This window comes from Mus musculus, chromosome 5 (assembly GCF_000001635.26).
Source record: "Mus musculus strain C57BL/6J chromosome 5, GRCm38.p6 C57BL/6J".
NCBI lineage: Eukaryota > Metazoa > Chordata > Mammalia > Rodentia > Muridae > Mus > Mus musculus.
This window is the reverse complement of record NC_000071.6, coordinates 20,353,573-20,380,248: the sequence shown is the minus strand read 5'-3', so window position 1 is coordinate 20,380,248 and position 26,676 is coordinate 20,353,573. Positions and strand designations below refer to the sequence as shown.

Sequence of the window (26,676 nt, the reverse complement as noted above, 5' to 3'; positions counted from 1 at the left end):
CTGAAATAGCAAGCTCGGGGCCCTCAGGGGTCTGTGCCAGGCCCTCTGGCTATGTGTTGTAGCTGTTAGCTTGGTGGTTTTGTAGGACTCCTAAGTGTGAGAGCAGGTGTGTCTTTGACTCTTTTGCCAGCTCTTCAGACTCTGCTCCTCCTGTTGGGTTGGCTTGTCCAGCTCTGCTGTGAGGGCCTTTGCCTTGTCTTATCATCTCTTGTTTGTAGTGTGTGGCTGTTGTCTCTTGAAGGCTTATTACTCTTTTCTGAAGAAGAATAGAGAGGAGGCAAGTTTGGGGGAGGAGATCTGGGAGGAGTGGAGGGAGGGAAAACTGTAGTCAGGATGAGAGAAGAATCTGTTCAATTAAAAAAGTCAGAGCCAGTAGGCATGCATTAAGCTTGTTGCCTATGCAGCACTTTAACTCTCATAAAACACCCAAATGCTATTGCTGAGTGCAGGAAGTGGACATTATTCTTAAAGGTAATTTAAACCTTTTGTTTCTATATTTGAAATGCTATGTTAAAAACTTGGAGGCAGAATGAAGTTTATCTAAAATGAAACTAATGACTGCATTATATCAAGATCTTAGGTATTAGAAACAAAACCAATGTCCCCTTTCTACTGGTGCCTGCCAGCCCTGACTAAATGGTCAAATCTCTAGTGGCAGAGACATACGTGCTGGTTAACCATTGTTTATTTATTTAGGACATAAGGACTTTCCCTATGTTTTAAAATACAAAAAATCTTGGGTGAGATAAATTGAGTTTATTACCCATCCACTGGCCACAAAAGTTTTTAAAAAGTGTGGGCTGAAATATACTTTATGTTAAAATGGACCATAATTTCTCAATCAATTTTTTGAGTTGTTAAATTTAAGGTAATAGTTTAGCTTAAGTAAATGAACTCTAAAAGATATACAGCCGTTTATAAAGATAACCATCAACGCCATGAATACAGGAACACTTTGGGGACTGACTCCAAGGATAGCCACTAAGGTGACTCAGGATATTAGGAAATCATAAAGGCAGCATCACCAACATCTGGAATTATCCAGGAAGGTGGAAGCCAGGCAGGAAATGCTGGTGGGTGGAGATGCACAAGACTGTGGTGTGGATAAAACTAGGACTGATTCTGAAGGCTAAGGGCATGAAAATAGTTACAGTTCCATATAAAACTCAAAACTTGCCAGGTTTTCAGGTCCAAGATTATATCCATCATATATAAATGTTTCTTCAATACTGAGTCTTTATAACTATAAAGATCAGGGAGCAATCTGGAGGGACTATAAACAAAATTAAAAAAAAAAAACAAACAAACTTAGGATGAGTTTTAAGGAGAACTTATCCAGGATAAATTCTTTATCCTTATGCTGTATTCTGGATACCTCGAATCTATGCAGTACTCTGCGTAGAGTCAGTCGTTTTAACACTAATACGTGACCACAAGGTCTAAGTGTAAGCAGAAGGTGTCACTCCAAAAGGTAACGATACCGAGAAAATGGGGGTAGGATGAACAATAAAACTGAATAGGAAGAACGAAGGTTCAGCAGCATCAAACCCAGAAGATGATGATGGTAGCTGGCTCACGGGTGGCTTAAACAGGCTGCTGACTGGGGCCAGGTGTCACTGCAGAGTTTACATAATTAACACGTGCACATGCATTACCAGGGAGACCAAAGCATTATAGACCGAGGATGGTTTCCCATAAGTGTTATGGGGAATGTGTTTCCAAATAACGTGCTTGTTCATTTTCAAACTACAAATGTGTGCCCCTGCACGGGGCTACTCTTGGGATTTCCATCCTGAAGCTCTTAGAAAGATGAGATGGGTTCAGAGGGGCAACCCCCACCCCACCCCCACCCCACTTTTCAAGCTACTCCATTCCTGCTCAGATTTAAACATGGTTCATAGATGCCTCAAATGGTTGAAATGAGAAAATAAAGAGAGAAAGAGAGGGGCTGATATTCATCTGGTCTAGTCATCATGCCAGACGCTCTGCTCACTGGGCTCAATGCCATTAGCTTACGTTTGCCTCAAAATGGGTAAATTTTTTCTTTTTGGCATATCTTCCAGTTGATATAGGAAATTAGCCCAGCTCTGCATAGTGCCAAAATTCAAGGACGTTGATTCACATGGTTCCAAAACAACTGTATATTTATTTTTCAAGCAAAATTTTCAGTCATGCATGCAGAATATATCTGCCAATACTTCTGCAAGGTGAGTGTCATTTCTGTTTTTAATATGAAACTCGAAATTTCAATTACACTCTAAATTATCTGCAGATATTCTGAAAACATGACTGTGAAATCACAGAATATTATTTCAATATATTTAATAATACCTTGACAACTCAGGAGTTATTCACATAGAAACGGCGAGTGACTGTGCTTCAGTGGAAATTTGGGCACGTGTGCATGTTTTATGCATTGAAAAAAATCAGAAGTAAAATGGCAACAAGATGAGTCAGGAGATCAAACCACAACTTTCTCTTCTTTCAGTTTCTTCAAGGTTGGTGTGGCACCAACTCTTTGTCCTTATTGATCCTTTGAGTTGAATATGGACTATGTCTTTGAGTTACAGTCTATGAACAAGACCAAAGGTGCTAGTGGGGGAAGATGAGGATGCTCAACAAAAATGCAAGCACGTGGTGCTCATCCCAGACATTGTGAAGGGCACTCTCGGGAGCTGCAGGCAGTGAGTCTTTCTCACTTTCAGTACACAAAGCAGTGGAAATATCACCCAGTATGAAGGTGTTTGAGGTTGGGAGACCTGCCCCGCTGTCACTCTAATGTTGACCACATTTAAATGGTGGCCTCTCACTCCACATATGCTGCACCCACTAGCAGACTCTGAGCAGTGTAGAGTGACAGAGGAGAGGGACACTCGGCAGTGTCTTTCTCTATCTCATGGAGTCTCTGCTTTACTTCTGAAGCCTCTTAGGAGGTAGAGTTGTCATGTTCTTATTTTGAAAAATTCTTTCTCTTGTTTTACATTTGTTTATTTCCTTTGTGGGGGTTGGGCACTGATGACACAACATACATGTAGAACTCTGAGGGCAGTCTGTGGGAGTTGGCTCTCTCCTTCCACCCTGTGGATTCTAAGGATCAAGCTTTGTGTTGTCAAACGTGGTGAGAGGGCCGTTGTTTAAACATGGCTGCAAGTGACAGTGGGACAGCTCTTGCCTCCTAAGGCCTCCGTTTTATCATTCCTGAGAGCAAACCGGAATAGGAGCTAACACTTCAGTTGAAGGGTATCCTGTGCAAACATGTGCAGGGAGTGATGCACTTTTTGAGAAGGTCCCTCATGCTCCCCAACTCAAAGTGTCTCATGTGCATACATCCTCCTCAAATAACAGGACCTTTTTTTTTGGGGGGGGAGTTAGAAAAAAAAAGCAAATGGACACGTTTAAAGGAAAAGCAGTGTGTAAATTTTAGCTCATTTTATATTTGAATTATTAGGGTCTGGGAGTTGAGAGTGAAACACAGACAGTTAAGTTTCTTAAGCCCTGCCTCAAACTGCAGTTATGTCAACGGCTAGCTTGATGACTCAGTTTCTTTATATTTTAGTTACTCTGTAAAATAGAAATAATAGCATCTGTCATAAGGCATTGTGATGACGGTTAAATGAGTTTTGTAGAATACCTAATGCATGCCAAGTGCTTCATAAAGGTAACTGCTAGCAGGGCACAGTGACATATGCTTGTAATTCTGTACTTTGAAGTCACAAGTTGGGGGAATCACAAACTGAAGAAACTGAAGGCTATGCTAACCTATATGTCTAAGCAATCGTCATCGTCGTCGTCGTCGTCGTCGTCATCATCATCATCATCATCGTCGTCGTCATCATCATCATCAGTTAAGCTATCCCTCAAGTTTCACTAATGTTAAGTGAGGAGGACCTTCTTGGAGATTACGTATGAAGCCAATGTACTGAACTAAATTCCTGGCAATACTACAGAAAACAAGAAGTCTCTCCTATCATCTTATACATCTCAAAATATGTTTGCTGTAAAAGTAACGTAGAAAAGATGCAGGGGACTTTGTCAACCTCTACAAATGACTGTTGAATGGACAGTTGAACTAAATTATTTTACATTATCATAATTAATTCAACAGGTGAGAATTGAGTGTTTGCAAACAAAAATGATGAGTTTTTTTTTTTTTTTTTCATTTTGTGGTAGTGGATAATAAATGGAGGACTTCACAGATTTTAGGTAAATTCCTTGCTACTGAGCCCAGCCCCCTCTTCCTACTTTTTACTATGAGATGAGAATCTCACCAAATTTTTCAGGCTGGCCTGAAACTCACTCTGAAGACCAGAGATGCCTTCAAACTTATCCTCCTTCTGCCTCAGCCTTCTGAGTAGTTAGGACTATAAGGCTGGCTGATACGTTTCTCCTAGATTAAGTTTAGGTAAAATCACTAATCTACATGTGTATCCCAGCAAAGGGTGTTTCACTCGCTATAGGATACGTAGCCTCAGCCCCCAAAGCACAAGTGTGTTCTTGAAAGTTCTAGAACTCATTTTCCTTAGGTTGAAATTAAACATAAAATTTGATAAAGAAAATAGGAGGATTCAACCCCCCCTTTTTTATTACACCAAGAGCTCAATCCTTCAACTAGTTAAAGATGAAGATATCTGTTAGTCTGTTAGTAAAAACTTGTTCTTAACAATGTTGCTTTTATTCTTAAAAATCGAAAGACATTTCCCCCTTTAGTATAGTCAGTTCTGAAAATGTATAAGAATATTATTCTTGGGTCTGGAGAGTGGCTCCAGCCCTTAAGAACACTTGGTCCTCTTGAAGAGGGATTAGGTTCCCAGCATCCACACAGCACCTCACAATTGTGAGGAGCCACCCTCACAGTCGCCGTTACAAGATGGCGCTGACATCCTTTGCTCATAGTAAAATGTGCGCAGGCATCAGGGTATCGTTCCAGTACCTGAGCCCTGCCTTTCTCGTGGCGTTAACTGACTGATAGTGGGCAGCCATTCCCAGTGGTGCACGTCTCCAACCGTTTTTTCGCAGCCTATAAAAAGGAAGGGTTTTCTGCTCTCTGGGTCTCCTCTCCTGAAGCTGATCATCTATCTCTCGAGATGTATTAAAGCCAGAACTGTATTACATAATTATATAATTATGTATTACAGCTAGAACTGTAATCCCAGTTCTAGAGGATCTGTATCCTTCTTGTGGAATTCCTGGGTTTTGCATGAATGTGCATGCAAACCATACTTGCAGGCAAAACACTTATACATATAATAAAACAAACATTAAATGTATTGTTCTTATCATGAATTTTGTCTATAAATGTATCTTTTATCTTTCTTCCTTTTAAATGACAACTTAATACTAGTCTTTTGACTCTGTATATCAAGTACATAGTCTATTGTAACAGTTTGCCATTTAGGGAAGTGTTCTTTCCATAACACTAGCTATCATTATAAATATTAATATGAAATAATGGTGATATATGTTGCCACATAGCCAAACACAAGTAGAACTTGAATGGAAATACTTAAAAAATTTTAAGTATGCTTCAGTGTGCAGCTATAGAGAGAAAACAATGAGTTTTAACACAGAAAAATGGCCAAGTTTGTCCACGCTAACACACGATGCGATGCATAATCCTTGAACTTCAGGAGACCTAAGCAATTAACCAACCGAAACCATTCATTAACAGCCCCGTGTCAGGAGCTTAAGAGAGACTTCGTGCCAGCCTGTTTATCAGAAATCAGGCATACGTAGGATGTAAACTATTTTAAACATCATGATCTATGACACACAAAACGGATTTTGAAAAGAATCTCTCACCTAATGACGAGATGAATTACAGTTTTCATGTAGGGTAGGGGGATTTATAGTCTGCTTTGCTGGGTGGATATCACATATTTTATTCAACTATAGAGAGTCTTAGAAACGATATCAACTCCTGATGCCTCATTCTGTCCAGATTGTGGCAAACCTCTGATAATATTGACATCCCTCTAAGCTAAAGATAATCTCTCTTCCATAGCAATGGAAAAATCAAAGGTACCAAACACCTGAAAACTACTTAAATTCCAGGAATTATTCTTTTCCAACACAATGGTGTTCTTTTGGTTTGCAAATCCCTAACACTACGAAGTCTTGGGTAACTTCAGGATAATTTTGACTCTATGTAATTTTTACTTCATATGTTAACTTTAGAACTGTTTCTTAGACCAAGAAATGACTCTGAAGTCTGTCATGACAGACTGTTAGCAAGAGATAATCTCTAGCTCATGCACAAAATGCAGAAAACTCACTTACTCTGCAGAGAAATTGTATGTAAGGTAGAAGATCTGTTTCACACATTATGACCCATGTATTACATTGCATTGGCAAGAAGCAAACAATGATCCAAAGTAAGAGCTAGCTTCGTGCTCTGTGTTACTTTAGCACTCAGCTATCTGGAATATGGGTTCCTCCTTATGTAGGAGGGATGGCACTACCCATAGGCTTTTAAGCCCTCTTTGCAGAAATACCACTTCCCACACATCTCACACCCAGCTAGAAAAGTTGTCTGTGACTCCCATGAACAACAGTTCCTGGATCTTGACTGTCCTCCCATCTTCATTGACAAGGTCACTGTCATATTCTTCATGGTCTTATGAAAAAATATATTAGAAGGAAGCCTGCTGAATGCAACACCATGTGTTGTCTCTATCTGTGGTATTTTTGCCCTCTTTTCCTGGTCTGATGAGGACTCAGGGTCTGTGTACTTCAGACAACTGCCTCTGCAGGGAGTTTCCCCTGCCCTGTTCCCACCCAGGGTCACTGTGTCACTATTAGGATATTTGCCTTCTTTAAAAATACCCCAATAAGGGCTTCATTTAAATTCATTAAAAATGCTTAAAAACAATGTGTCTATGCACACTTATCTTTGATGAGGGACTGTATGGTGCTCAACCCCAAATGATCTAACTTGACACAATTCTCAAACATGAAGCACAGGGAAAATCACAGAAGACAGGTCAGAAATACTGTATTACTGACAGGTACTGTCTTCTAGACTTGAGAGGGAAGCTGTAACCATACAATCCAACAACATGGCTGCCTAAATAAGCCCTACATAATGATGTCAGCAGATGACATGCCAGCATTGATGAAGACATTTTCACAAGGTCCCATACCTGGATAAAGAGCTACAGCTGTTAATGGCTGCTACTGGGGAAAGTTCTCCAGGGATGATCTGCCTGAGAGGTTAGCTAATCCTAAATGGAGAGACCTAAATGCTTGTACATATGAGCAATAGTAGATAGACTTAGTAAGAATTGTTATGTATCTTTACAATATCATGTGCGTTATACAAGAACTAGATATTATGTATTGTTATATATACACATATGTAACAATAATAATTAAAAGAGAAGACATCATGGACTTGAGACGGAGTCAAAGGACACAGGAGGAGCTGGAGGGGAAGGGTGGTGTGGAAATGACAGGAAGAATTGTGTGCATAAAATTCTCAAATAAAAACCCCTTAAATAAAAATATCCTCAAAGAAAAACTGATGCCAGAGTGTGGTGAGGTAATATTTCCTTTTCTTTTGCTATTGTCTTGATATTTACTAAAATTATGAAAGCTATTTGTGGAAAAATATCATGCATATACTTCACTGAGTTATTATGGACTCAGCTCTCTCAGAAAGCATGAATCCTTGTCTTCCTCAGATGGAGTGAACTGACACACAAAACTATGACATCCCTATGGACCAATCAGGGAGAGCAGAAAGATAAAGTTAGTGTAGAAGGAAAGAGGCTGATTGTATAGAATGTGTGCACTCCCCTTGAATACAGACAAGTTAGCTTTCACATATATGCCTATATAAAGTATATGCAGCTTTCACATATATGCCTATATAAAGTATATGCCCTCATTTCTATTTTGGTGCCTTTTGTTTAACTCCAAAGTGTTTTGCTTCAGGGTCATTTAATAAATACTTCGTAAAGTATAAAACCTGAACAGCATCTACAGCAGCTCTTTTATTGGGGCCCATTTTGCTCTATGTGGCATAGCTCAGCCTTCCTGGCCATACACAGAGGCTTGGGTTTTCATTCACAAATGTGATGATTGGCATCTGGATAATTAATGTGAAAGCTAGCTGAATGTTAAGCTGGTGCCTTATAACGGTGATTTCTAGAGTTACTAACACAAATTCCCAGCTACTTAAGATGACATAAATGCTAGGCAATTATGCATTATAATCTCCTTGTGTGGGTCCCTGGAACCTCTACCTCTTCAGCAGTCACAGAAGCACTGCCCTATTGCAGTCCTTCCTCATCAACACCTGGCTTATAGAATTATCAACAATGCTAAAGAAGTGCTATTGTTATTCAGTGTGGTGCATTTCTGGCCAAGATAATAAATTACATGTATCTTGACAAATAAAATTTCCATAAAACTGTTCACTTTCTGGGGTACATTGTAATCAAGAAATGACTGGAAAGTCAAGTATTACCAAAAGAACACACACGCACACACACACACACACACACACACACACACACACACACACACACCACAACATACCACACGGGAAAGCCAAGTATTACCAAAAGAACACACACACACACACACACACACACACACACACACACACACACACACCCCACACACACCCCACACAACATACCACACCACACACTACACATGTGTTATATTATTAGTAAATAAAAGATAAAAATAGCATTTTTGAATACTGTACTCTGGCTGGTTTTGTGTGTCAATTTGACACAGGCTGGAGTTATCACAAAGGAGCTTCAGTTGGGGAAATGCCTCCATGAGATCCAGCTGTGGGGCATTTTCTCAATTAGTGATCAAGGGTGGGAGTGCCCCTTGTGGGTGGTGCCATCCCTGGGCTGGTAGCCTTGGGTTCTATAAGAGAGCAGGCTGAATCAATGGGAGGAGAGACCCTTGGTATTGCAAAGATCGTTTGCCCCAGTACAGGGGAATGCCAGGGCCAGGAATCAGGAGGGGGTGGGTTGAGGAGCAGGGCAGGGGTAGGAAATAGGGGGTTTGGGGGATAGAATTTGAAATGTAAATGAAGAAAATATCTAATAAATAATGCCTGAAAACAAACAAACAAACAAAAAAAAAAAAAAAAAAAAAAAAAGAGCAGGCTGAGCAAGTCAGCAGAAGCAAGCCAGTAAGAAACATCCCTCCATGGCTTCTGCATCAGCTCCTGCATCCTGACCTGCTTGAGTTCCAGTCCTGACTTCCTTTGGTGATAAACAGCAATGTGGAAAATGTAAGCTGAATTAACCCTTTCCTCCCCAACTTGCTTCTTGGTCATGATGTTTGTGCAGAAATAGAAACCCTGACTAAGACAAATACCTATAATAAACTTGTACTATATACTAACAGTGGAAACGAAATGCCTAGCTTCAGATGTCCAAGTATTCCATCCTTGTAAAGGTTTCTGTGCTTTCTTTTATTTTTTATTTTTTTTATTTCTTGACCTATACATACTGTATGCACAATGAACATTTTCCCCTCCCAGTACTCTTTCTCTATTTTCTCTCTTCATCCTTTTCCTTATCTGCTACAATTTACCTAGCCACCATTCAGGAAGCTGTAGGACTTGCATACCAAGCAACGGAGGAGCACATACATGTGGCTGAGAAACCATAATTGAGAGGCCCCAAACTGTTCACAAAATACAAAAGTCATCCAAGATTCTGGGTCCTTTTATCAGCATCTTTTCAGTTCAGCATCTCCACTTACATTAAGTTGGAGAAAACCATCTTGGTCCGAGACCCGCCGAACTTAGGAAATTAGTCTGAACAGGTGAGAGGGTGCGCCAGAGAACCTGACAGCTTCTGGAACAGGCAGAAGCACAGAGGCGCTGAGGCAGCACCCTGTGTGGGCCGGGGACAGCCGGCCACCTTCCGGACCGGAGGACAGGTGCCCACCCGGCAGGGGAGGTGACCTAAGCCACAGCAGCAGCGGTCGCCATCTTGGTCCGGGACCCGCCGAACTTAGGAAATTAGTCTGAACAGGTGAGAGGGTGCGCCAGAGAACCTGACAGCCTCTGGAACAGGCAGAAGCACAGAGGCGCTGAGGCAGCACCCTGTGTGGGCCGGGGACAGCCGGCCACCTTCCGGACCAGAGGACAGGTGCCCACCCGGCTGGGGAGGCGGCCTAAGCCACAGCAGCAGCGGTCGCCATCTTGGTCCCGGGACTCCAAGGAACTTAGGAATTTAGTCTGCTTAGGTGAGAGTCTGTACCACCTGGGAACTGCCAAAGCAACACAGTGTCTGAGAAAGGTCCTGTTTTGGGCCTTCTTCTTCGGCCAGGAGGAGGTCCAAATACAAGATATCTGCGCACCTTCCCTGTAAGAGAGCTTGCCAGCAGAGAGTGCTCTGAGCACTGAAACTCAGAGGAGAGAATCTGTCTCCCAGGTCTGCTGATAGACGGTAACAGAATCACCAGAAGAACAATCTCTAAACAGAGTCAACTATAACTACTAACTCCAGAGATTACCAGATGGCGAAAGGTAAACGGAGGAATCTTACTAACAGGAACCAAGACCACTCACCATCACCAGAACCCAGCACACCCACTTCGCCCAGTCCAGGGAACCCCAACACACCCGAGAACCTAGACCTAGATTTAAAAGCATATCTCATGATGATGGTAGAGGACATCAAGAAGGACTTTAATAAATCACTTAAAGAAATACAGGAGAACACTGCTAAAGAGTTACAAGTCCTTAAAGAAAAACAGGAAAACACAATCAAACAGGTAGAAGTCCTTACAGAAAAAGAGGAAAAAACATACAAACAGGTGATGGAAATGAACAAAACCATACTAGACCTAAAAAGGGAAGTAGACACAATAAAGAAAACTCAAAGCGAGGCAACACTAGAGATAGAAACCCTAGGAAAGAAATCTGGAACCATAGATTTGAGCATCAGCAACAGAATACAAGAGATGGAAGAGAGAATCTCAGGTGCAGAAGATTCCATAGAGAACATCGGCACAACAATCAAAGAAAATGGAAAATGCAAAAAGATCCTAACTCAAAATATCCAGGAAATCCAGGACACAATAAGAAGACCAAACGTACGGATAATAGGAGTGGATGAGAATGAAGATTTTCAATTCAAAGGTCCAGCAAACATCTTCAACAAAATTATTGAAGAAAACTTCCCAAATCTAAAGAATGAGATGCATATGAACATACAAGAAGCCTACAGAACTCCAAATAGACTGGACCAGAAAAGAAATTCCTCCCGACACATAATAATCAGAACATCAAATGCACTAAATAAAGATAGAATACTAAAAGCAGTAAGGGAAAAAGGTCAAGTAACATATAAAGGCAAGCCTATCAGAATTACACCAGATTTTTCACCAGAGACTATGAAAGCCAGAAGAGCCTGGACAGATGTTATACAGACACTAAGAGAACACAAACTGCAGCCCAGGCTACTATACCCAGCCAAACTCTCAATTATCATAGAGGGAGAAACCAAAGTATTCCACGACAAAACCAAATTCACGCATTATCTCTCCACGAATCCAGCCCTTCAAAGGATAATAACAGAAAAAAACCAATACAAGAACGGGAACAACGCCCTAGAAAAAACAAGAAGGTAATCCCTCAACAAACCTAAAAGAAGACAGCCACAAGAACAGAATGCCACCTTTAACAACTAAAATAACAGGAAGCAACAATTACTTTTCCTTAATATCTCTTAACATCAATGGTCTCAACTCGCCAATAAAAAGACATAGACTAACAAACTGGCTACACAAACAAGACCCAACATTTTGCTGCTTACAGGAAACTCATCTCAGAGAAAAAGATAGACACTACCTCAGAATGAAAGGCTGGAAAACAATTTTCCAAGCAAATGGTATGAAGAAACAAGCAGGAGTAGCCATCCTAATATCTGATAAGATTGACTTCCAACCCAAAGTCATCAAAAAAGACAAGGAGGGACACTTCATTCTCATCAAAGGTAAAATCCTCCAAGAGGAACTCTCAATTCTGAATATCTATGCTCCAAATACAAGAGCAGCCACATTCACTAAAGAAACTTTAGTAAAGCTCAAAGCACACATTGCGCCTCACACAATAATAGTGGGAGACTTCAACACACCACTTTCACCAATGGACAGATCATGGAAACAGAAACTAAACAGGGACACACTGAAACTAACAGAAGTGATGAAACAAATGGATCTGACAGATATCTACAGAACATTTTATCCTAAAACAAAAGGATATACCTTCTTCTCAGCACCTCATGGTACCTTCTCCAAAATTGACCACATAATAGGTCACAAATCAGGCCTCAACAGATTCAAAAATATTGAAATTGTCCCATGTATCCTATCAGATCACCATGCACTAAGGCTGATCTTCAATAACAAAATAAATAACAGAAAGCCAACATTCACATGGAAACTGAACAACACTCTTCTCAATGATACCTTGGTCAAGGAAGGAATAAAGAAAGAAATTAAAGACTTTTTAGAGTTTAATGAAAATGAAGCCACAACGTACCCAAACCTTTGGGACACAATGAAAGCATTTCTAAGAGGGAAACTCATAGCTATGAGTGCCTTCAAGAAAAAACGGGAGAGAGCACATACTAGCAGCTTGACAACACATCTAAAAGCTCTAGAAAAAAAGGAAGCAAATTCACCCAAGAGGAGTAGACGGCAGGAAATAATCAAACTCAGGGGTGAAATCAACCAAGTGGAAACAAGAAGAACTATTCAAAGAATTAACCAAACGAGGAGTTGGTTCTTTGAGAAAATCAACAAGATAGATAAACCCTTAGCTAGACTCACTAAAGGGCACAGGGACAAAATCCTAATTAACAAAATCAGAAATGAAAAGGGAGACATAACAACAGATCCTGAAGAAATCCAAAACACTATCAGATCCTTCTACAAAAGGCTATACTCAACAAAACTGGAAAACCTGGACGAAATGGACAAATTTCTGGACAGATACCAGGTACCAAAGTTGAATCAGGATCAAGTTGACCTTCTAAACAGTCCCATATCCCCTAAAGAAATAGAAGCAGTTATTAATAGTCTCCCAGCCAAAAAAAGCCCAGGACCAGTCGGGTTTAGTGCAGAGTTCTATCAGACCTTCAAAGAAGATCTAACTCCAGTTCTGCACAAACTTTTTCACAAGATAGAAGTAGAAGGTATTCTACCCAACTCATTTTATGAAGCCACTATTACTCTGATACCTAAACCACAGAAAGATCCAACAAAGATAGAGAACTTCAGACCAATTTCTCTTATGAACATCGATGCAAAAATTCTTAATAAAATTCTCGCTAACCGAATCCAAGAACACATTAAAGCAATCATCCATCCTGACCAAGTAGGTTTTATTCCAGGGATGCAGGGATGGTTTAATATACGAAAATCCATCAATGTAATCCATTATATAAACAAACTCAAAGACAAAAACCACATGATCATCTCGTTAGATGCAGAAAAAGCATTTGACAAGATCCAACACCCATTCATGATAAAAGTTCTGGAAAGATCAGGAATTCAAGGCCAATACCTAAACATGATAAAAGCAATCTACAGCAAACCAGTAGCCAACATCAAAGTAAATGGAGAGAAGCTGGAAGCAATCCCACTAAAATCAGGGACTAGACAAGGCTGCCCACTTTCTCCCTACCTTTTCAACATAGTACTTGAAGTATTAGCCAGAGCAATTCGACAACAAAAGGAGATCAAGGGGATACAAATTGGAAAAGAGGAAGTCAAAATATCACTTTTTGCAGATGATATGATAGTATATATAAGTGACCCTAAAAATTCCAACAGAGAACTCCTAAACCTGATAAACAGCTTCGGTGAAGTAGCTGGATATAAAATTAACTCAAACAAGTCAATGGCCTTTCTCTACACAAAGAATAAACAGGCTGAGAAAGAAATTAGGGAAACAACACCCTTCTCAATAGCCACAAATAATATAAAATATCTCGGCGTGACTCTAACGAAGGAAGTGAAAGATCTGTATGATAAAAACTTCAAGTCCCTGAAGAAAGAAATTAAAGAAGATCTCAGAAGATGGAAAGATCTCCCATGCTCATGGATTGGCAGGACCAACATTGTAAAAATGGCTATCTTGCCAAAAGCAATCTACAGATTCAATGCAATCCCCATTAAAATTCCAACTCAATTCTTCAACGAACTAGAAGGAGCAATTTGCAAATTCATCTGGAATAACAAAAAACCGAGGATAGCAAAAACTCTTCTCAAGGATAAAAGAACCTCTGGTGGAATCACCATGCCTGACCTAAAGCTTTACTACAGAGCAATTGTGATAAAAACTGCATGGTACTGGTATAGAGACAGACAAGTGGACCAATGGAATAGAATTGAAGACCCAGAAATGAACCCACACACCTATGGTCACTTGATCTTCGACAAGGGAGCCAAAACCATCCAGTGGAAGAAAGACAGCATTTTCAACAATTGGTGCTGGCACAACTGGTTGTTATCATGTAGAAGAATGCGAATCGATCCATACTTATCTCCTTGTACTAAGGTCAAATCTAAGTGGATCAAGGAACTTCACATAAAACCAGAGACACTGAAACTTATAGAGGAGAAAGTGGGGAAAAGCCTTGAAGATATGGGCACAGGGGAAAAATTCCTGAACAGAACAGCAATGGCTTGTGCTGTAAGATCGAGAATTGACAAATGGGACCTAATGAAACTCCAAAGTTTCTGCAAGGCAAAAGACACTGTCTATAAGACAAAAAGACCACCAACAGACTGGGAAAGGATCTTTACCTATCCTAAATCAGATAGGGGACTAATATCCAACATATATAAAGAACTCAAGAAGGTGGACCTCAGAAAATCAAATAACCCCCTTAAAAAATGGGGCTCAGAACTGAACAAAGAATTCTCACCTGAGGAATACCGAATGGCAGAGAAGCACCTGAAAAAATGTTCAACATCCTTAATCATCAGGGAAATGCAAATCAAAACAACCCTGAGATTCCACCTCACACCAGTCAGAATGGCTAAGATAAAAAATTCAGGTGACAGCAGATGCTGGCGAGGATGTGGAGAAAGAGGAACACTCCTCCATTGTTGGTGGGATTGCAGGCTTGTACAACCACTCTGGAAATCAGTCTGGCGGTTCCTCAGAAAATTGGACATAGTACTACCGGAGGATCCAGCAATACCTCTCCTGGGCATATATCCAGAAGAAGCCCCAACTGGTAAGAAGGACACATGCTCCACTATGTTCATAGCAGCCTTATTTATAATAGCCAGAAACTGGAAAGAACCCAGATGCCCCTCAACAGAGGAATGGATACAGAAAATGTGGTACATCTACACAATGGAGTACTACTCAGCTATTAAAAAGAATGAATTTATGAAATTCCTAGCCAAATGGATGGACCTGGAGAGCATCATCCTGAGTGAGGTAACACAATCACAAAGGAACTCACACAATATGTACTCACTGATAAGTGGATATTAGCCCAAAACCTAGGATACCCACGATATAAGATACAATTTCCTAAACACATGAAACTCAAGAAAAATGAAGACTGAAGTGTGGACACTATGCCCCTCCTTAGAAGTGGGAACAAAACACCCATGGAAGGAGTTACAGAAACAAAGTATGGAGCTGAGATGAAAGGATGGACCATGTAGAGACTGCCATATCCAGGGATCCACCCCATAATCAGCTTCCAAATGCTGACACCATTGCATACACTAGCAAGATTTTACTGAAAGGACCCAGATGTAGCTGTCTCTTGTGAGACTATGCCGGGGCCTAGCAAACACAGAAGTGGATGCTCACAGTCAGCTAATGGATGGATCACAGGGCTCCCAATGGAGGAGCTAGAGAAAGTACCCAAGGAGCTAAAGGGATCTTCAACCCTATAGGTGGAACAACATTATGAACTAACCAGTACCCCTGAGCTCTTGACTCTAGCTGCATATGTATCAAAAGATGGCCTAGTCGGCCATCACTGGAAAGAGAGGCCCATTGGACACTCAGACTTTGTGTGCCCCGGTACAGGGGAACGCCAGGGCCAAAGGGGGGGAGTGGGTGGGTAGGGGAGTGGGGGTGGGTGGGTAAGGGGGTCTTTTGGTATAGCATTGGAAATGTAAATGAGCTAAATACCTAATAAAAAATGGAAAAAAAAAAAGAGGAAAAAAAAAAAAAAAAAAAAAAGTTGGAGAAAACCCTTGCTTGTTGAGCAGGTATTTACATGCATCAAATATATTCTGGATGTTTAAGAAGAGAGCAAAACTGAAACCACCTTTTGGCATCAGGCAATAGAAAGCAAGACTTTAAGCATTATTTGTTATTTCTAAATGTGCATGTTTTACACTTGTGCTTTAAAGACAAGCTAGGAGCCTTCCCCCTGCCTTGGAAAATTTAGAAAACGATTCGGTAGACCAGCATTCATGTGGAATGAGTTTTTGATCCAAAACTCTTCAGCTACTCTCCAACTTCATACATCAGAGCAAACTTCATCATTAGGCAGTGGACAGTTGTCCCTTAACACTCAGTGTTATGTTGATATCAGGCAGCACTTTCGGGAATTGCACGCAAATAATGTTTGATAGTGGCAGATGTGTGACATCACACGAGGAATTTTTAAAGCCTTGCATCTGTCAGTCTCCACTACGATTTTAAATGCCATTCTATGGCTGGCTCCTCTTCCTGTGCCAGAGGCGGCAGCTTGCAGAAAAGCCATCCCAGGAAACGGTGTCTTCTGGATAAGCTACTTAAGCAAATTGTGTAACTGCCATTAAAACCAGGATGTAGCCAGCAGACACAATCTCACAAAGGAGGAGAGAAATCCACGTCTGTACAAAAGTCACAGCTGTTCAGCTCCACAGTTTGCACTTTTTGCATTAATTTCTTCTCATTCTGTATGAACGATGACAGTTACATTTCTAGTTAGCAGCTCCAGGACTTCTTAAAACATTGCTAAGTGCAGTGCTAGCATAGATTCCATGTCTACCAGAACTGGCCTTACTTCTTTTGGCTGGTATTTAGAATAGAGCTCAGTCCAGCTGCCTGACTTGCAGATGTCATGAAAGATATTTTGTAGGGCCCCCTGTACTTAAAATATAGCCCTACATGCTGGAAACCAGTGTCCCCAAGTTCCACGACTAGACCCTACAGTGGAGGGGCTTTATTTTTTGTCTTGGGTCTTGTTCCCTGTTTGCCATGATGCTCAGGAGCCCTCTTCATAGAAGCAGGCATGGACCTAATGGTTCCTTAGTGCTTGTGTTAGGAGCTCATTTCACGGGGCTGGGTAAGTGGCATGGTCTCCTGGCCTTGAGCATCTTGCTGTGGAACTGTTCTCGATATAGAAGGAAGTCATCATGTTCTTGAAAGAGTCCTCATTGTTCCTAGTGTTCCTAGTGTTGAGGCTAAAAGGCTTGTTTGGAACATTATGGGCTGTACTTGCAAAACTTGAGAGGTTTATTAGCAAGGATTGGGAGTCTGGGCTCTACAGCCAAACTGCCTGTGTTCAGTATATGGTCAGTTTCTTTGGCATGGGTTTCTCCAGTGTAAACGGAAGGTTATTTGCTTTGTCATCACTGTGGAGAATGTGGTAGAGAATTTTGAGCAACCCAGTTCATGGCACACTTGAACTCTGCGCATGGAACACATGGTAATTATTTTGATGGGCTGATAATGGTGATAAGGAGGAGGGCTTCTTCCTCTGGACTCATGGATATATTATATATAATACCTGTAATATTTAAAATTAATTACATGGCACAAAAATATAACATACTGGGTAAGTTATAGTAGTCAAAACCTATATAGTCACGGCTTTGTAGGCTGTAACCCGCCTTTGCTATTGGTTGCTGGAGTTTCTATTTGCCTTGCCACTGGCAGGAAATGAAGCCCAGCACTGGTTTCCACCTGCAGTTCTTAGCTGAAGGCGGAGTCTGCTCTGCAGCTTCTATGCTGCTTTATTGGCTAAATGAAGAGTGGCTGACTACTATGTGTCTGTGCCTAGGAATGCAGGTTGTATTTTTTTTCTTAAACAACTGGACAAGGCATGTGCTTTTCATTATCATGTAACCAGTGCCTATAATTGCATAAATGGATATATGATTAACCACCAAAAGTGAGAAGTCTACAAAGAATTCACTGCTCACTGCCACCACTGTCATTAACAGCATCAGAGAACCAATAGATTTCTTGGGCATAGATTTACAAAGATCTATAAAGATAACTTTGTTTTTCTCAATTTTATTTTTGATATTATAATTTAATTACATTTCTGTCTTCCCTTTCCTCCTATACCCCCTCCCATATGCCCTGCCCTACTCTCCTTCAATTCATGGCCTCTTACTTCACTTATTATTTTTGCATGTGTATATATATGTTCTTAAATATAACCTGCTTAGTCTGTAGAATGTTACTTGCACATACATCTTCAGGGCTTACCATTTGGTAACAGTATTAACTAAATCCAAACAATTTTAAAGATGATTCCTTAAAATGCTCCATTCATACTATCACTGTAATTATGAATGATATGTTAACATAGGACTGTGTATTTGTGTACACGCGAATGTGCACTCATGTGTGCCTGTGATGGTGTAGACTGAACCTAGAACCTTGAGTGTGCCAAGAAAGCACTCTACTACTGGGCAGAGTCTCAAAATGATATTTTCTATTTTTTAAAAATATCTACTCTAGAGAATTTGATAATTTAACTTAGACTAGAAGTCTATTGCTTTTCTGTATAAAATAATACAAAAAAGTAGACAACTGCCCCCCCACCCCCAAACAATGATAGTGTATGGATTCCAAGCTCCACATGACCTCTGCTTGTATATCTGCTTGGTGAGTTTCAGAGTCAATATACATCTGTGCCAATGGCAGCATAGTAGGGATGATACACAGGTTAAAAACTCATGTAAAAGGACATAGTCCAAAGAAAATATGTCACAATTCTCTTTACTGTGATGGGAGACATTTCTTACGTCAGGTAGCATGAGTACATACACATGTATATACACACATACACACTACATACATAATATATACATACATGCATATACACACATACATACACACATACTAACTTGAGGTATTTAAAATGTGCTGGCGAGTTTTTCAGAAGATCTTGTTCTGAGAAATATTTGGATAATGTTCTACTTAATGCTATCTGTATGTTTGGATCACATGCTTGTGTGTTTCAATTTTCTGCTTGGCAGAGTCACATATCCAGTAACTAATAATGGTCCCTGTCTGGAGTCCTGGAATCACAAGGCCATGGCAAATAGCAGAGCTTGATCAACTAGAGGGATGTTAAGCTACTTTGACCCATCGTTTTCTGACCTAAATGGACAAACACGATTGAACACTGGAAATTAGTTTCAAAGGACATGAGGACATATAAGAAGAGATAATCTGAAGAATTAGAAGAGGGTAGGGATTGGTAAATTAGGACCTGCACACTGGATCTGGTGGACTTCCTTGCTTTTGTAAATAACACTTAGGCTTAGAGTCCCTCCCACATGTAAGATGCCTATGGTTGTCGGTACTCTAGAAAAGACGAGGCTGTGTGGATTCCCAAGTATTCTTTACCCGGATCTTCATGGATTTTCCAACATTGGGACTGAGGGGAGGGCTTTGTTGATTGATTCCACAGGACAATGTATTAAAAAGAGCTATGGCGTGTCACTCATGTCAGGCCTGTGCCATTATGTGGAAGCACTTTGGATTTCAGACGCCACATGTTGAGGCATACTGCAATCTGATTAAGTACATTAAGGAAATTTAAGAGGGTTGGGTATGGCCTTCAGTGGTAGAGTACCTTCCTAGGTGGGTTTGATTTTGAGCATGACAAACCAATATGAACAATCATCCAAGCTAGGACCTAGCAAACTTACTTTTAGACTTATTAAGGATAAGGTTTTAGTCCTACTAAAACATGTATTTTTATTGATAATTAGTTTAACAGGACCCATTAAATATTTGCAGTGAGATTCCTTGTAAATATTTACAAATGATATCCCCCCTCTCCCTTTCAGCTGTCTCTCTTCTTTGCAACTGGGCATAACCCTATGCAGTTATCTTCCTTTTTGTATCTATTGAGGGCCCACACATTAGAGAATAGACATAATGTTAGAAGATTGCTCACAGTAAATGAGCTGAATTCACCTTGACTGTAACTATGGAAGGGATGAACTACGGAGACGAACTTGGGGCTCCTCCAGATGAAAATGGGGGCAATGTGTGTCAAAGTAATTGAGACAAGTGCTCAAGCAGGAGAGGCTGGGCAGTGAGGCTCACAGGTCCAACTCATCTGACCCTCTGCAGCGAAAAGATAGGCTGGACACCTAACAAAGGCCAGGGACTGCTTGAATACTATTGCACAGCATGCTAGCAAAAGCTCATTAACATATAACCCTTGACTATTGCAATTATGATGAGGAAAAAACAGCTCAGATTAGGTAGATAGTGTGAGAGTCTATGGCTTTGCAATCCCTGCATTTCTTGGAAAGTATTTAAGTATAAATCAGGTCGGCTTTGTGATTCACCCTAAAAATGTTAGCAGCATCACACAGTAGAAAGCTAGACATTCTCTACCAAAAGAGACTGAGTGTTCTAGACAGTAGATTACATGATTTTAGAAAATTATGAAATCGTTCTTTTTCCATAAGGCAAAATATGTGTATAATAAGTTAATTGTTACTAGATCTTTAGTCTGAATTAAACAATGTATAGATCTAGATAATCAGTACTTTGATCAGATATGTTAATGTAGTGCAGCTATCAATGGATAACACAAAAGTCCAGAGTGTGGAAAGAACACTGCAGCTATATTGTGTTCCTCCACAAAGGAGAAAGCATCAAAACTTTATCTTATGCCTCATTGGAAGGCATGACTGATCCAGTTAATTGAATTTGAGATTTGGTATAATAGGACATCTTTTTTTGCACAAGCATCCAGCTCCCAACATTTTGATTTCAAAATGAAGGGCATTCACTTAAGCATCTTTAATTATCATTCATTCAGAGGACTGGGTGGAACACACTTTCCAATTAGTGTTTCAGAATCACGAATCCAAGAGAAGGAACAACACATCAGCCAGCTGCAGAATCAAGAAACACTAGCCATGCTGGAGGATCCTTTCGTGGACATTTCAGAATCAGATGAAAGAGAATTAAAGGGACCGTTAGCCACACATGCTCAATAAATACAATGCTAACACAATTTCAAAACGTATTAGTAACAAGTGAATATCACGCTTAGAGACTTACTCAACATAGTAAGTGCCATATATAGGATCATCGATTTTTTCCCAGCCATATGGAAGCTCTGAAAAATAAAAAGTGATTTCTTTCAGTAAACAAAGAACAGAACGCACAATTTTCTAATAAAAAGTAATATAATTTAACTGTTCATAGATTAAATAAACGGTCTTCCAAGCAGAATAAAATTAATAAAGCCGTCAGCATTTGCCTAAATTTCAGACCCATTGTGGGAGCTATAAGAAGCAGTGGCTTGAAAACTGGCAGTTAAAACCAAAGCTCCCTTCCCTGCAGGCTTCCTGCTGGGTTTGGTGTTTTGTTCCTGCCAACAGTAGCCTGGCACCTCACCATGTTATCAACATCTCGTGCAATACAGAAGGCAAACCACTTTACTGAGAGTGCATGGCACTCTCCTATTTATTTGTGTTGTGAAAGGAGCATTTTGGGATAAAGACCATATTTTGAAAATACGTTTCTGAGGGTAGCAAATTGTTTGTGGTGACCAAAACAAAGATGCTGTATATTCTCGATTGATGCTCCTCTATAAAGATGGTGAGCAGCAGGCCCTGCCATTCCCGAGACACAGGGAAGAGATGGATGCTGCCAGGACGATGCTCCCCAGGTATAGTTAAAAACATTCTAAAAACTTCACTGTATTTTACTGGGAATGCTTCTAATTCTCTAAGCTTAACATTAGTACATTCACACTGAGAATATCAATAACATTATAAATCCTACTGTAGGCAAAAGTATGCTGTTTAAAAACAAAGGCTTTACCATCTAATGCTGCTTTCTACATACACTGTTTCATAAGAAAGTCTGACAAATATAAAGACCAGTTAATTCTCCTTGCTAAACACTAATTCTCTCTATATAACTTGAAAGCTAATTAATGTATTTGCATGCCTGTATAGTATATTAAGAGGCACTTAATAGTGTTGTTATTACTGTTGTAGTAACATATATTGCTATGGACAAAGCAAACTTTTTGGAAGAAATTAGAATTACCTGCAATCTCACCATACAGAAACCACTACTGTAATATTTTGGTGAATACATTTCAAATTGTTTTCTATGCTTACAGGCTAATTTTTAATTAAAGTGCATATTATTATATGGCTTGATTTTTTTTTACTTGACAAAATATCAATGGTATGAACATGACTGCATGGTATCACTTTCTGTCTCACGAAACAGTTGTGTGGACTTGGCTTGGGTCTGTATAAGTTCACAGTCTTCTCCTATTGACTATGGTAGGCTTTCTATTACATACACCATCTGTGTAGGACACTCTATACACTAAACCTTTTATTATTTTTCTATTAAATATATTATTAAAAAGTAAATTATTGGAGGTAGAATTTTGGATTAAAGGAAATGTGATCTTTTGTATATATATTTTATTTTTAAAAATAAATATTATTATCCCTCTAATCCCTCTCAAATTCATTGCCCCTGGCCCCTATTTTATACAATTGTTAAACAAATAGCAAACTACTTAGTCCCTATAATGTTATGTATACAAGTCCTATACCTAAGGTACAGAGAGCAGTACAGAAAAGGGGGCAGAAAAAATGTAAGATCCAGAAGAATAGAAAGTCTGCTATACTATTGTATCTCCTAAAGAAGTATTAGGGAAGCTACACTCATGAAGTCTCAATAACACGACTGCCTAAATAAGGCCCGCCCAAGAATGACGTAGATACATATGCTGACATGACAGGTGTGGGGGGAATCTCATGAGTCAGCAATCCTAGACAAGTAGATACAGGAAACCAAGGAATGTTGAAAGCAGGAGAAGTAGTTTTCACCAGGGAAGAGTGCCCATATCACTTATCCAATGCCAACTGGTCACCCTTTTGTTGTTTGTTTGTCTTGTCTTTGATGAATGTTAGCCTGCCATCTTCCCATTTACAGAAGCACCAACTTATAGTCTCATTGCAAAAATATGAATGACGATTGTACCATTAAATTAACTATAGATTCACATCTCCTCACCCCAACTTTTATGGGTTTTATAGGTTTTATATAGGTTTTATATAGGTTTTAGAATGCAAACCTTTTCTGAGTTTAGAGAGCTGACACAATGCTGTTATTTTAACTTCAAGCAGTTGGAGAAGCTCATTAAAGTGTAATACATGAGGAGTCTATAGTCAAATATGATCCACAAGAAAAGGAAAGATATAGAAATAACTTCCCAGATGACTTTCATCACACACTCGAAGCTAACGGAGACACTGTCTATTACAAATTCTTTACTTGACAATACCTGCTTAGTGCCTTTCCCCAGCAGTTAAAGTAGAAGACTATGTACAGAATAGAAGTGGCATCATGAATGTGTGCTCCTTATGTGTCTCAGTGCATGAGTCCACATTTCTAACAAGTTTAATATCGTGAAAGGCATATAACATCATGTAAATCCTTTTCATGATCAAACTTTATCTTTTACCTCATAGATTGATCATTCCTTCACTTATTCCTTAGCTTTGGCTCTTTTCAGACAAGCTAACAGTTGGAAGTGCTGCCTGCTGAAGTAGAGGTTCTTGATTATCTCTGTCAGATTTAAAAGAAAAAGGTCTTGGGGACAATTTATTATATATGTTCTCACTTGCCATCTTGATTTTTTTCAGAATTTAGAAGAAATCTAATTTCTTCTTCTTAAGATGTTGATTTGTTTGTTTCCTTACTTGCTTGATATTCCCAAATAAAATTATTTAAGAATTCACGATAAAGTCAAATTTTGTTATAAATACTTATACCTTTAAATTAGCTGTTAGTGGCTTGGCTCAAGCTTTGCGATGGAATGTTGTAACATAATCAATTCTCCATCACAAATGCACATCCCTGCCTTCATCCTAAATATCATCAGAGTTGACAGATGTGTGTTATAAGGAAATAACAAAAATATATTCAAAATATATTCATTCTTTTACTTGTAAAGGTGGTAGGATAAATATAAAAAACTCTACAACCAAATGTTTTAAAAGACCAGTGTTGGTGTATACAAATGTGAGTGTGTTTGCATATATGTGTGTATAGGTAAAAGTATGTCAATGAATATTCACATAGATTTGTTTATCTTTACCTAAGTGAGATTTTTAGCATGCAAAGAAAGAGTTTCCATTTACTTTACTAATATGTAAAAACACAAAATTATATATATTTTAGTAGTGTCATGATGTTTTAATATATGTATATTTTGTATAATGTTTTAGATTAAGCATATTAATGTCTCCAAATAGTTATTATTTATTATGCTGAAAGTGTTCAAAGTAATTTTTAAAAATACAAAGTAAAAGATTATTAACATTGGTCTCCCTACTACAGAACACCATAGCAGAAATCCTATGTTTTTTTGAAAGGCAACATGGTAATCCTTTGACAGATTTTGCTTTTGAAAGAGCAAAGAATGATTTTTGATAGGATGCTAATGAACAATCATAATATTCACATAGAAAAAGAAGCAATAATTAAGATTACAGACTAGAGAACAGACAACTCCCAGTTTGTGGAAAGTTAAGAATTATTTTTCACTGTGAAAAACAAGGTATTTGGAGTTGATTTAGTTAAAAAAAAACTAATTATGCCTCTGAAATTAAGCTAACAAATCAGGAAAAGAATTTCTAATATAGTACTATTTACCCAACCAGGAAGGCATGCACCTTGGAGCTCTTGGGCCCTGAACCATTTAGAACACTGTATTCAACAGCTCCTGACAAGCCTTGAGATGATTAAGGTCACATTGACAAAATAGCACAGAAGACACAAAACAGAAAAGTAAACACCTGAGATCAGCAAGGTTAATGCAGAATTAAGAGTGGTTTTAATTGAGATTTTCTTCAGGCCACAGAATCATGATGCAAACTTGGTGATAAGATACTTCAACCCTGCAAAATTCCGTGATTATGTCTAGGTTAATCTGTAGCTAGTCATTGATAGTTTAGAATAGGAACAGAATTGGAAGATTAAATGGACATCCATTCCTGCATGGGTTCTGTCAGACACCCTTTTTAAAAAAAAAAAAAAAAAAAAAACAAACAAAAAAAACCCCCAAAACTTTAAATTGTATTTTATTATATTTGGATATTTTTCCCTATTAAAAAATATAGTTTTATCAATGAATATTTTATTTTTCATACAATACATTTTGATTATAGTTCCCATTCCTCAGCTTTTTTTCCAGATTTTCCCCACCTCCCTACAATCCAACTTCATGCTCTCTTTCTTTTTCCCTCTCTTCTTTCATCTCTCTCTCTCTTTCTCTCCTTCAAACAAAATTGTTCTTTACATTCTTTAAAATGCTTTTGGTTCATTCTAATTACAGAAAATGGAAACATCTATGCTAGAACATAAAGAACAGCTTTAGAGTTACAAAAGAAATGTATATGGACAACTGACGGACGGCCTATGAGATGCACACACTAGAGAGCTGTGGAAGTTCAAAACAGATTCCAATCATTTGGTCTGACTCTTCAGTCAATATTTTGATATTCTACACTAAGGAGGACACAGTGTTACTGCTGTTCATTTTGCCAAATCCAATAACTTCATTTTGATCATAAAAAGAAAGCATGCGCTAATAGCAAATAGACAGCTACTCCACAAAGCAACAGGCCAGTACTGCTCAAACAATGAATAAAAATGCACTTTTTAAATTCACAGTGAGAATCTCTGAAACTTCTAGCTATTATTTGTATATAAGTTTCCTAGGAAAATGTCACTTAAATTTCCTAATTTTATACTCAAAAATATAAAAATTTTCAGATGCATAAAATATGTTTTGATAAAATCCATCACTTTTCTCCCCACCCTGCCTCTTTCTACTCCCAGCCAAGTATACTTCATTTCACCCTTTTCAAACCACTGAGTCCACCTAATGCTGCCAGCATGTGTGTGACTGTGAAGGCATCCTCTGTTGCATGGACCGCCTGACAGAGGCTGTGTTCTCTTCCCCAATAGGCATGACCTGAATGTTTGTTTGTTTGTTTGTTTTTTAAAGAAATACTATTTTTTTAAGAGGCTGGTGATGTCTTAATGGGTAAGATCTGAGTTAAAATCCCCAACACCCAGTTTGCTTTCTGTAACAGAATCTGCGCACCAATGATAAGCTAACCATATGCTTATTTCCCAACATAGAAACTGCAAGAAAAAGTAACTTTTAGAAACTTATTCTATTCAACCTGGGAAACAAAAATGTACTTGAAACTAAACAGCCTAACAGCAAAACTAGAAAATATTGTTCCTTTCTGTTCTGTTCTGCTGCCGTGTAGTCTGGTATTTCCTACATGCAGGAGCACCATCATGGGTACTGCTATGCAAACACAGGCTGGGAGTCAATCCCAGGAGCTCTGATGGAGGACATGACCACCTTACAGCTAATAAGGAAGAGCGAGCGACCTGGACCATGA

At 39.2% G+C, this 26,676-nt stretch overlaps 1 protein-coding gene across 18 annotated transcripts in view; it reads right to left on the bottom strand.

Moving 5' to 3' along the window:
• Positions 1-26,676, bottom strand: part of Magi2 (membrane associated guanylate kinase, WW and PDZ domain containing 2) — a 1,485,406-nt gene that overhangs the window by 324,544 nt on the left and 1,134,186 nt on the right. For all 18 annotated transcript variants that reach the window (XM_006535743.4, XM_006535748.4, XM_006535745.4 and 15 more), the window contains one exon: positions 21,278-21,335. In XM_006535743.4, the coding sequence (XP_006535806.1) occupies positions 21,278-21,335 (58 nt within the window). The remainder of the gene's footprint in view (positions 1-21,277; positions 21,336-26,676) is intronic.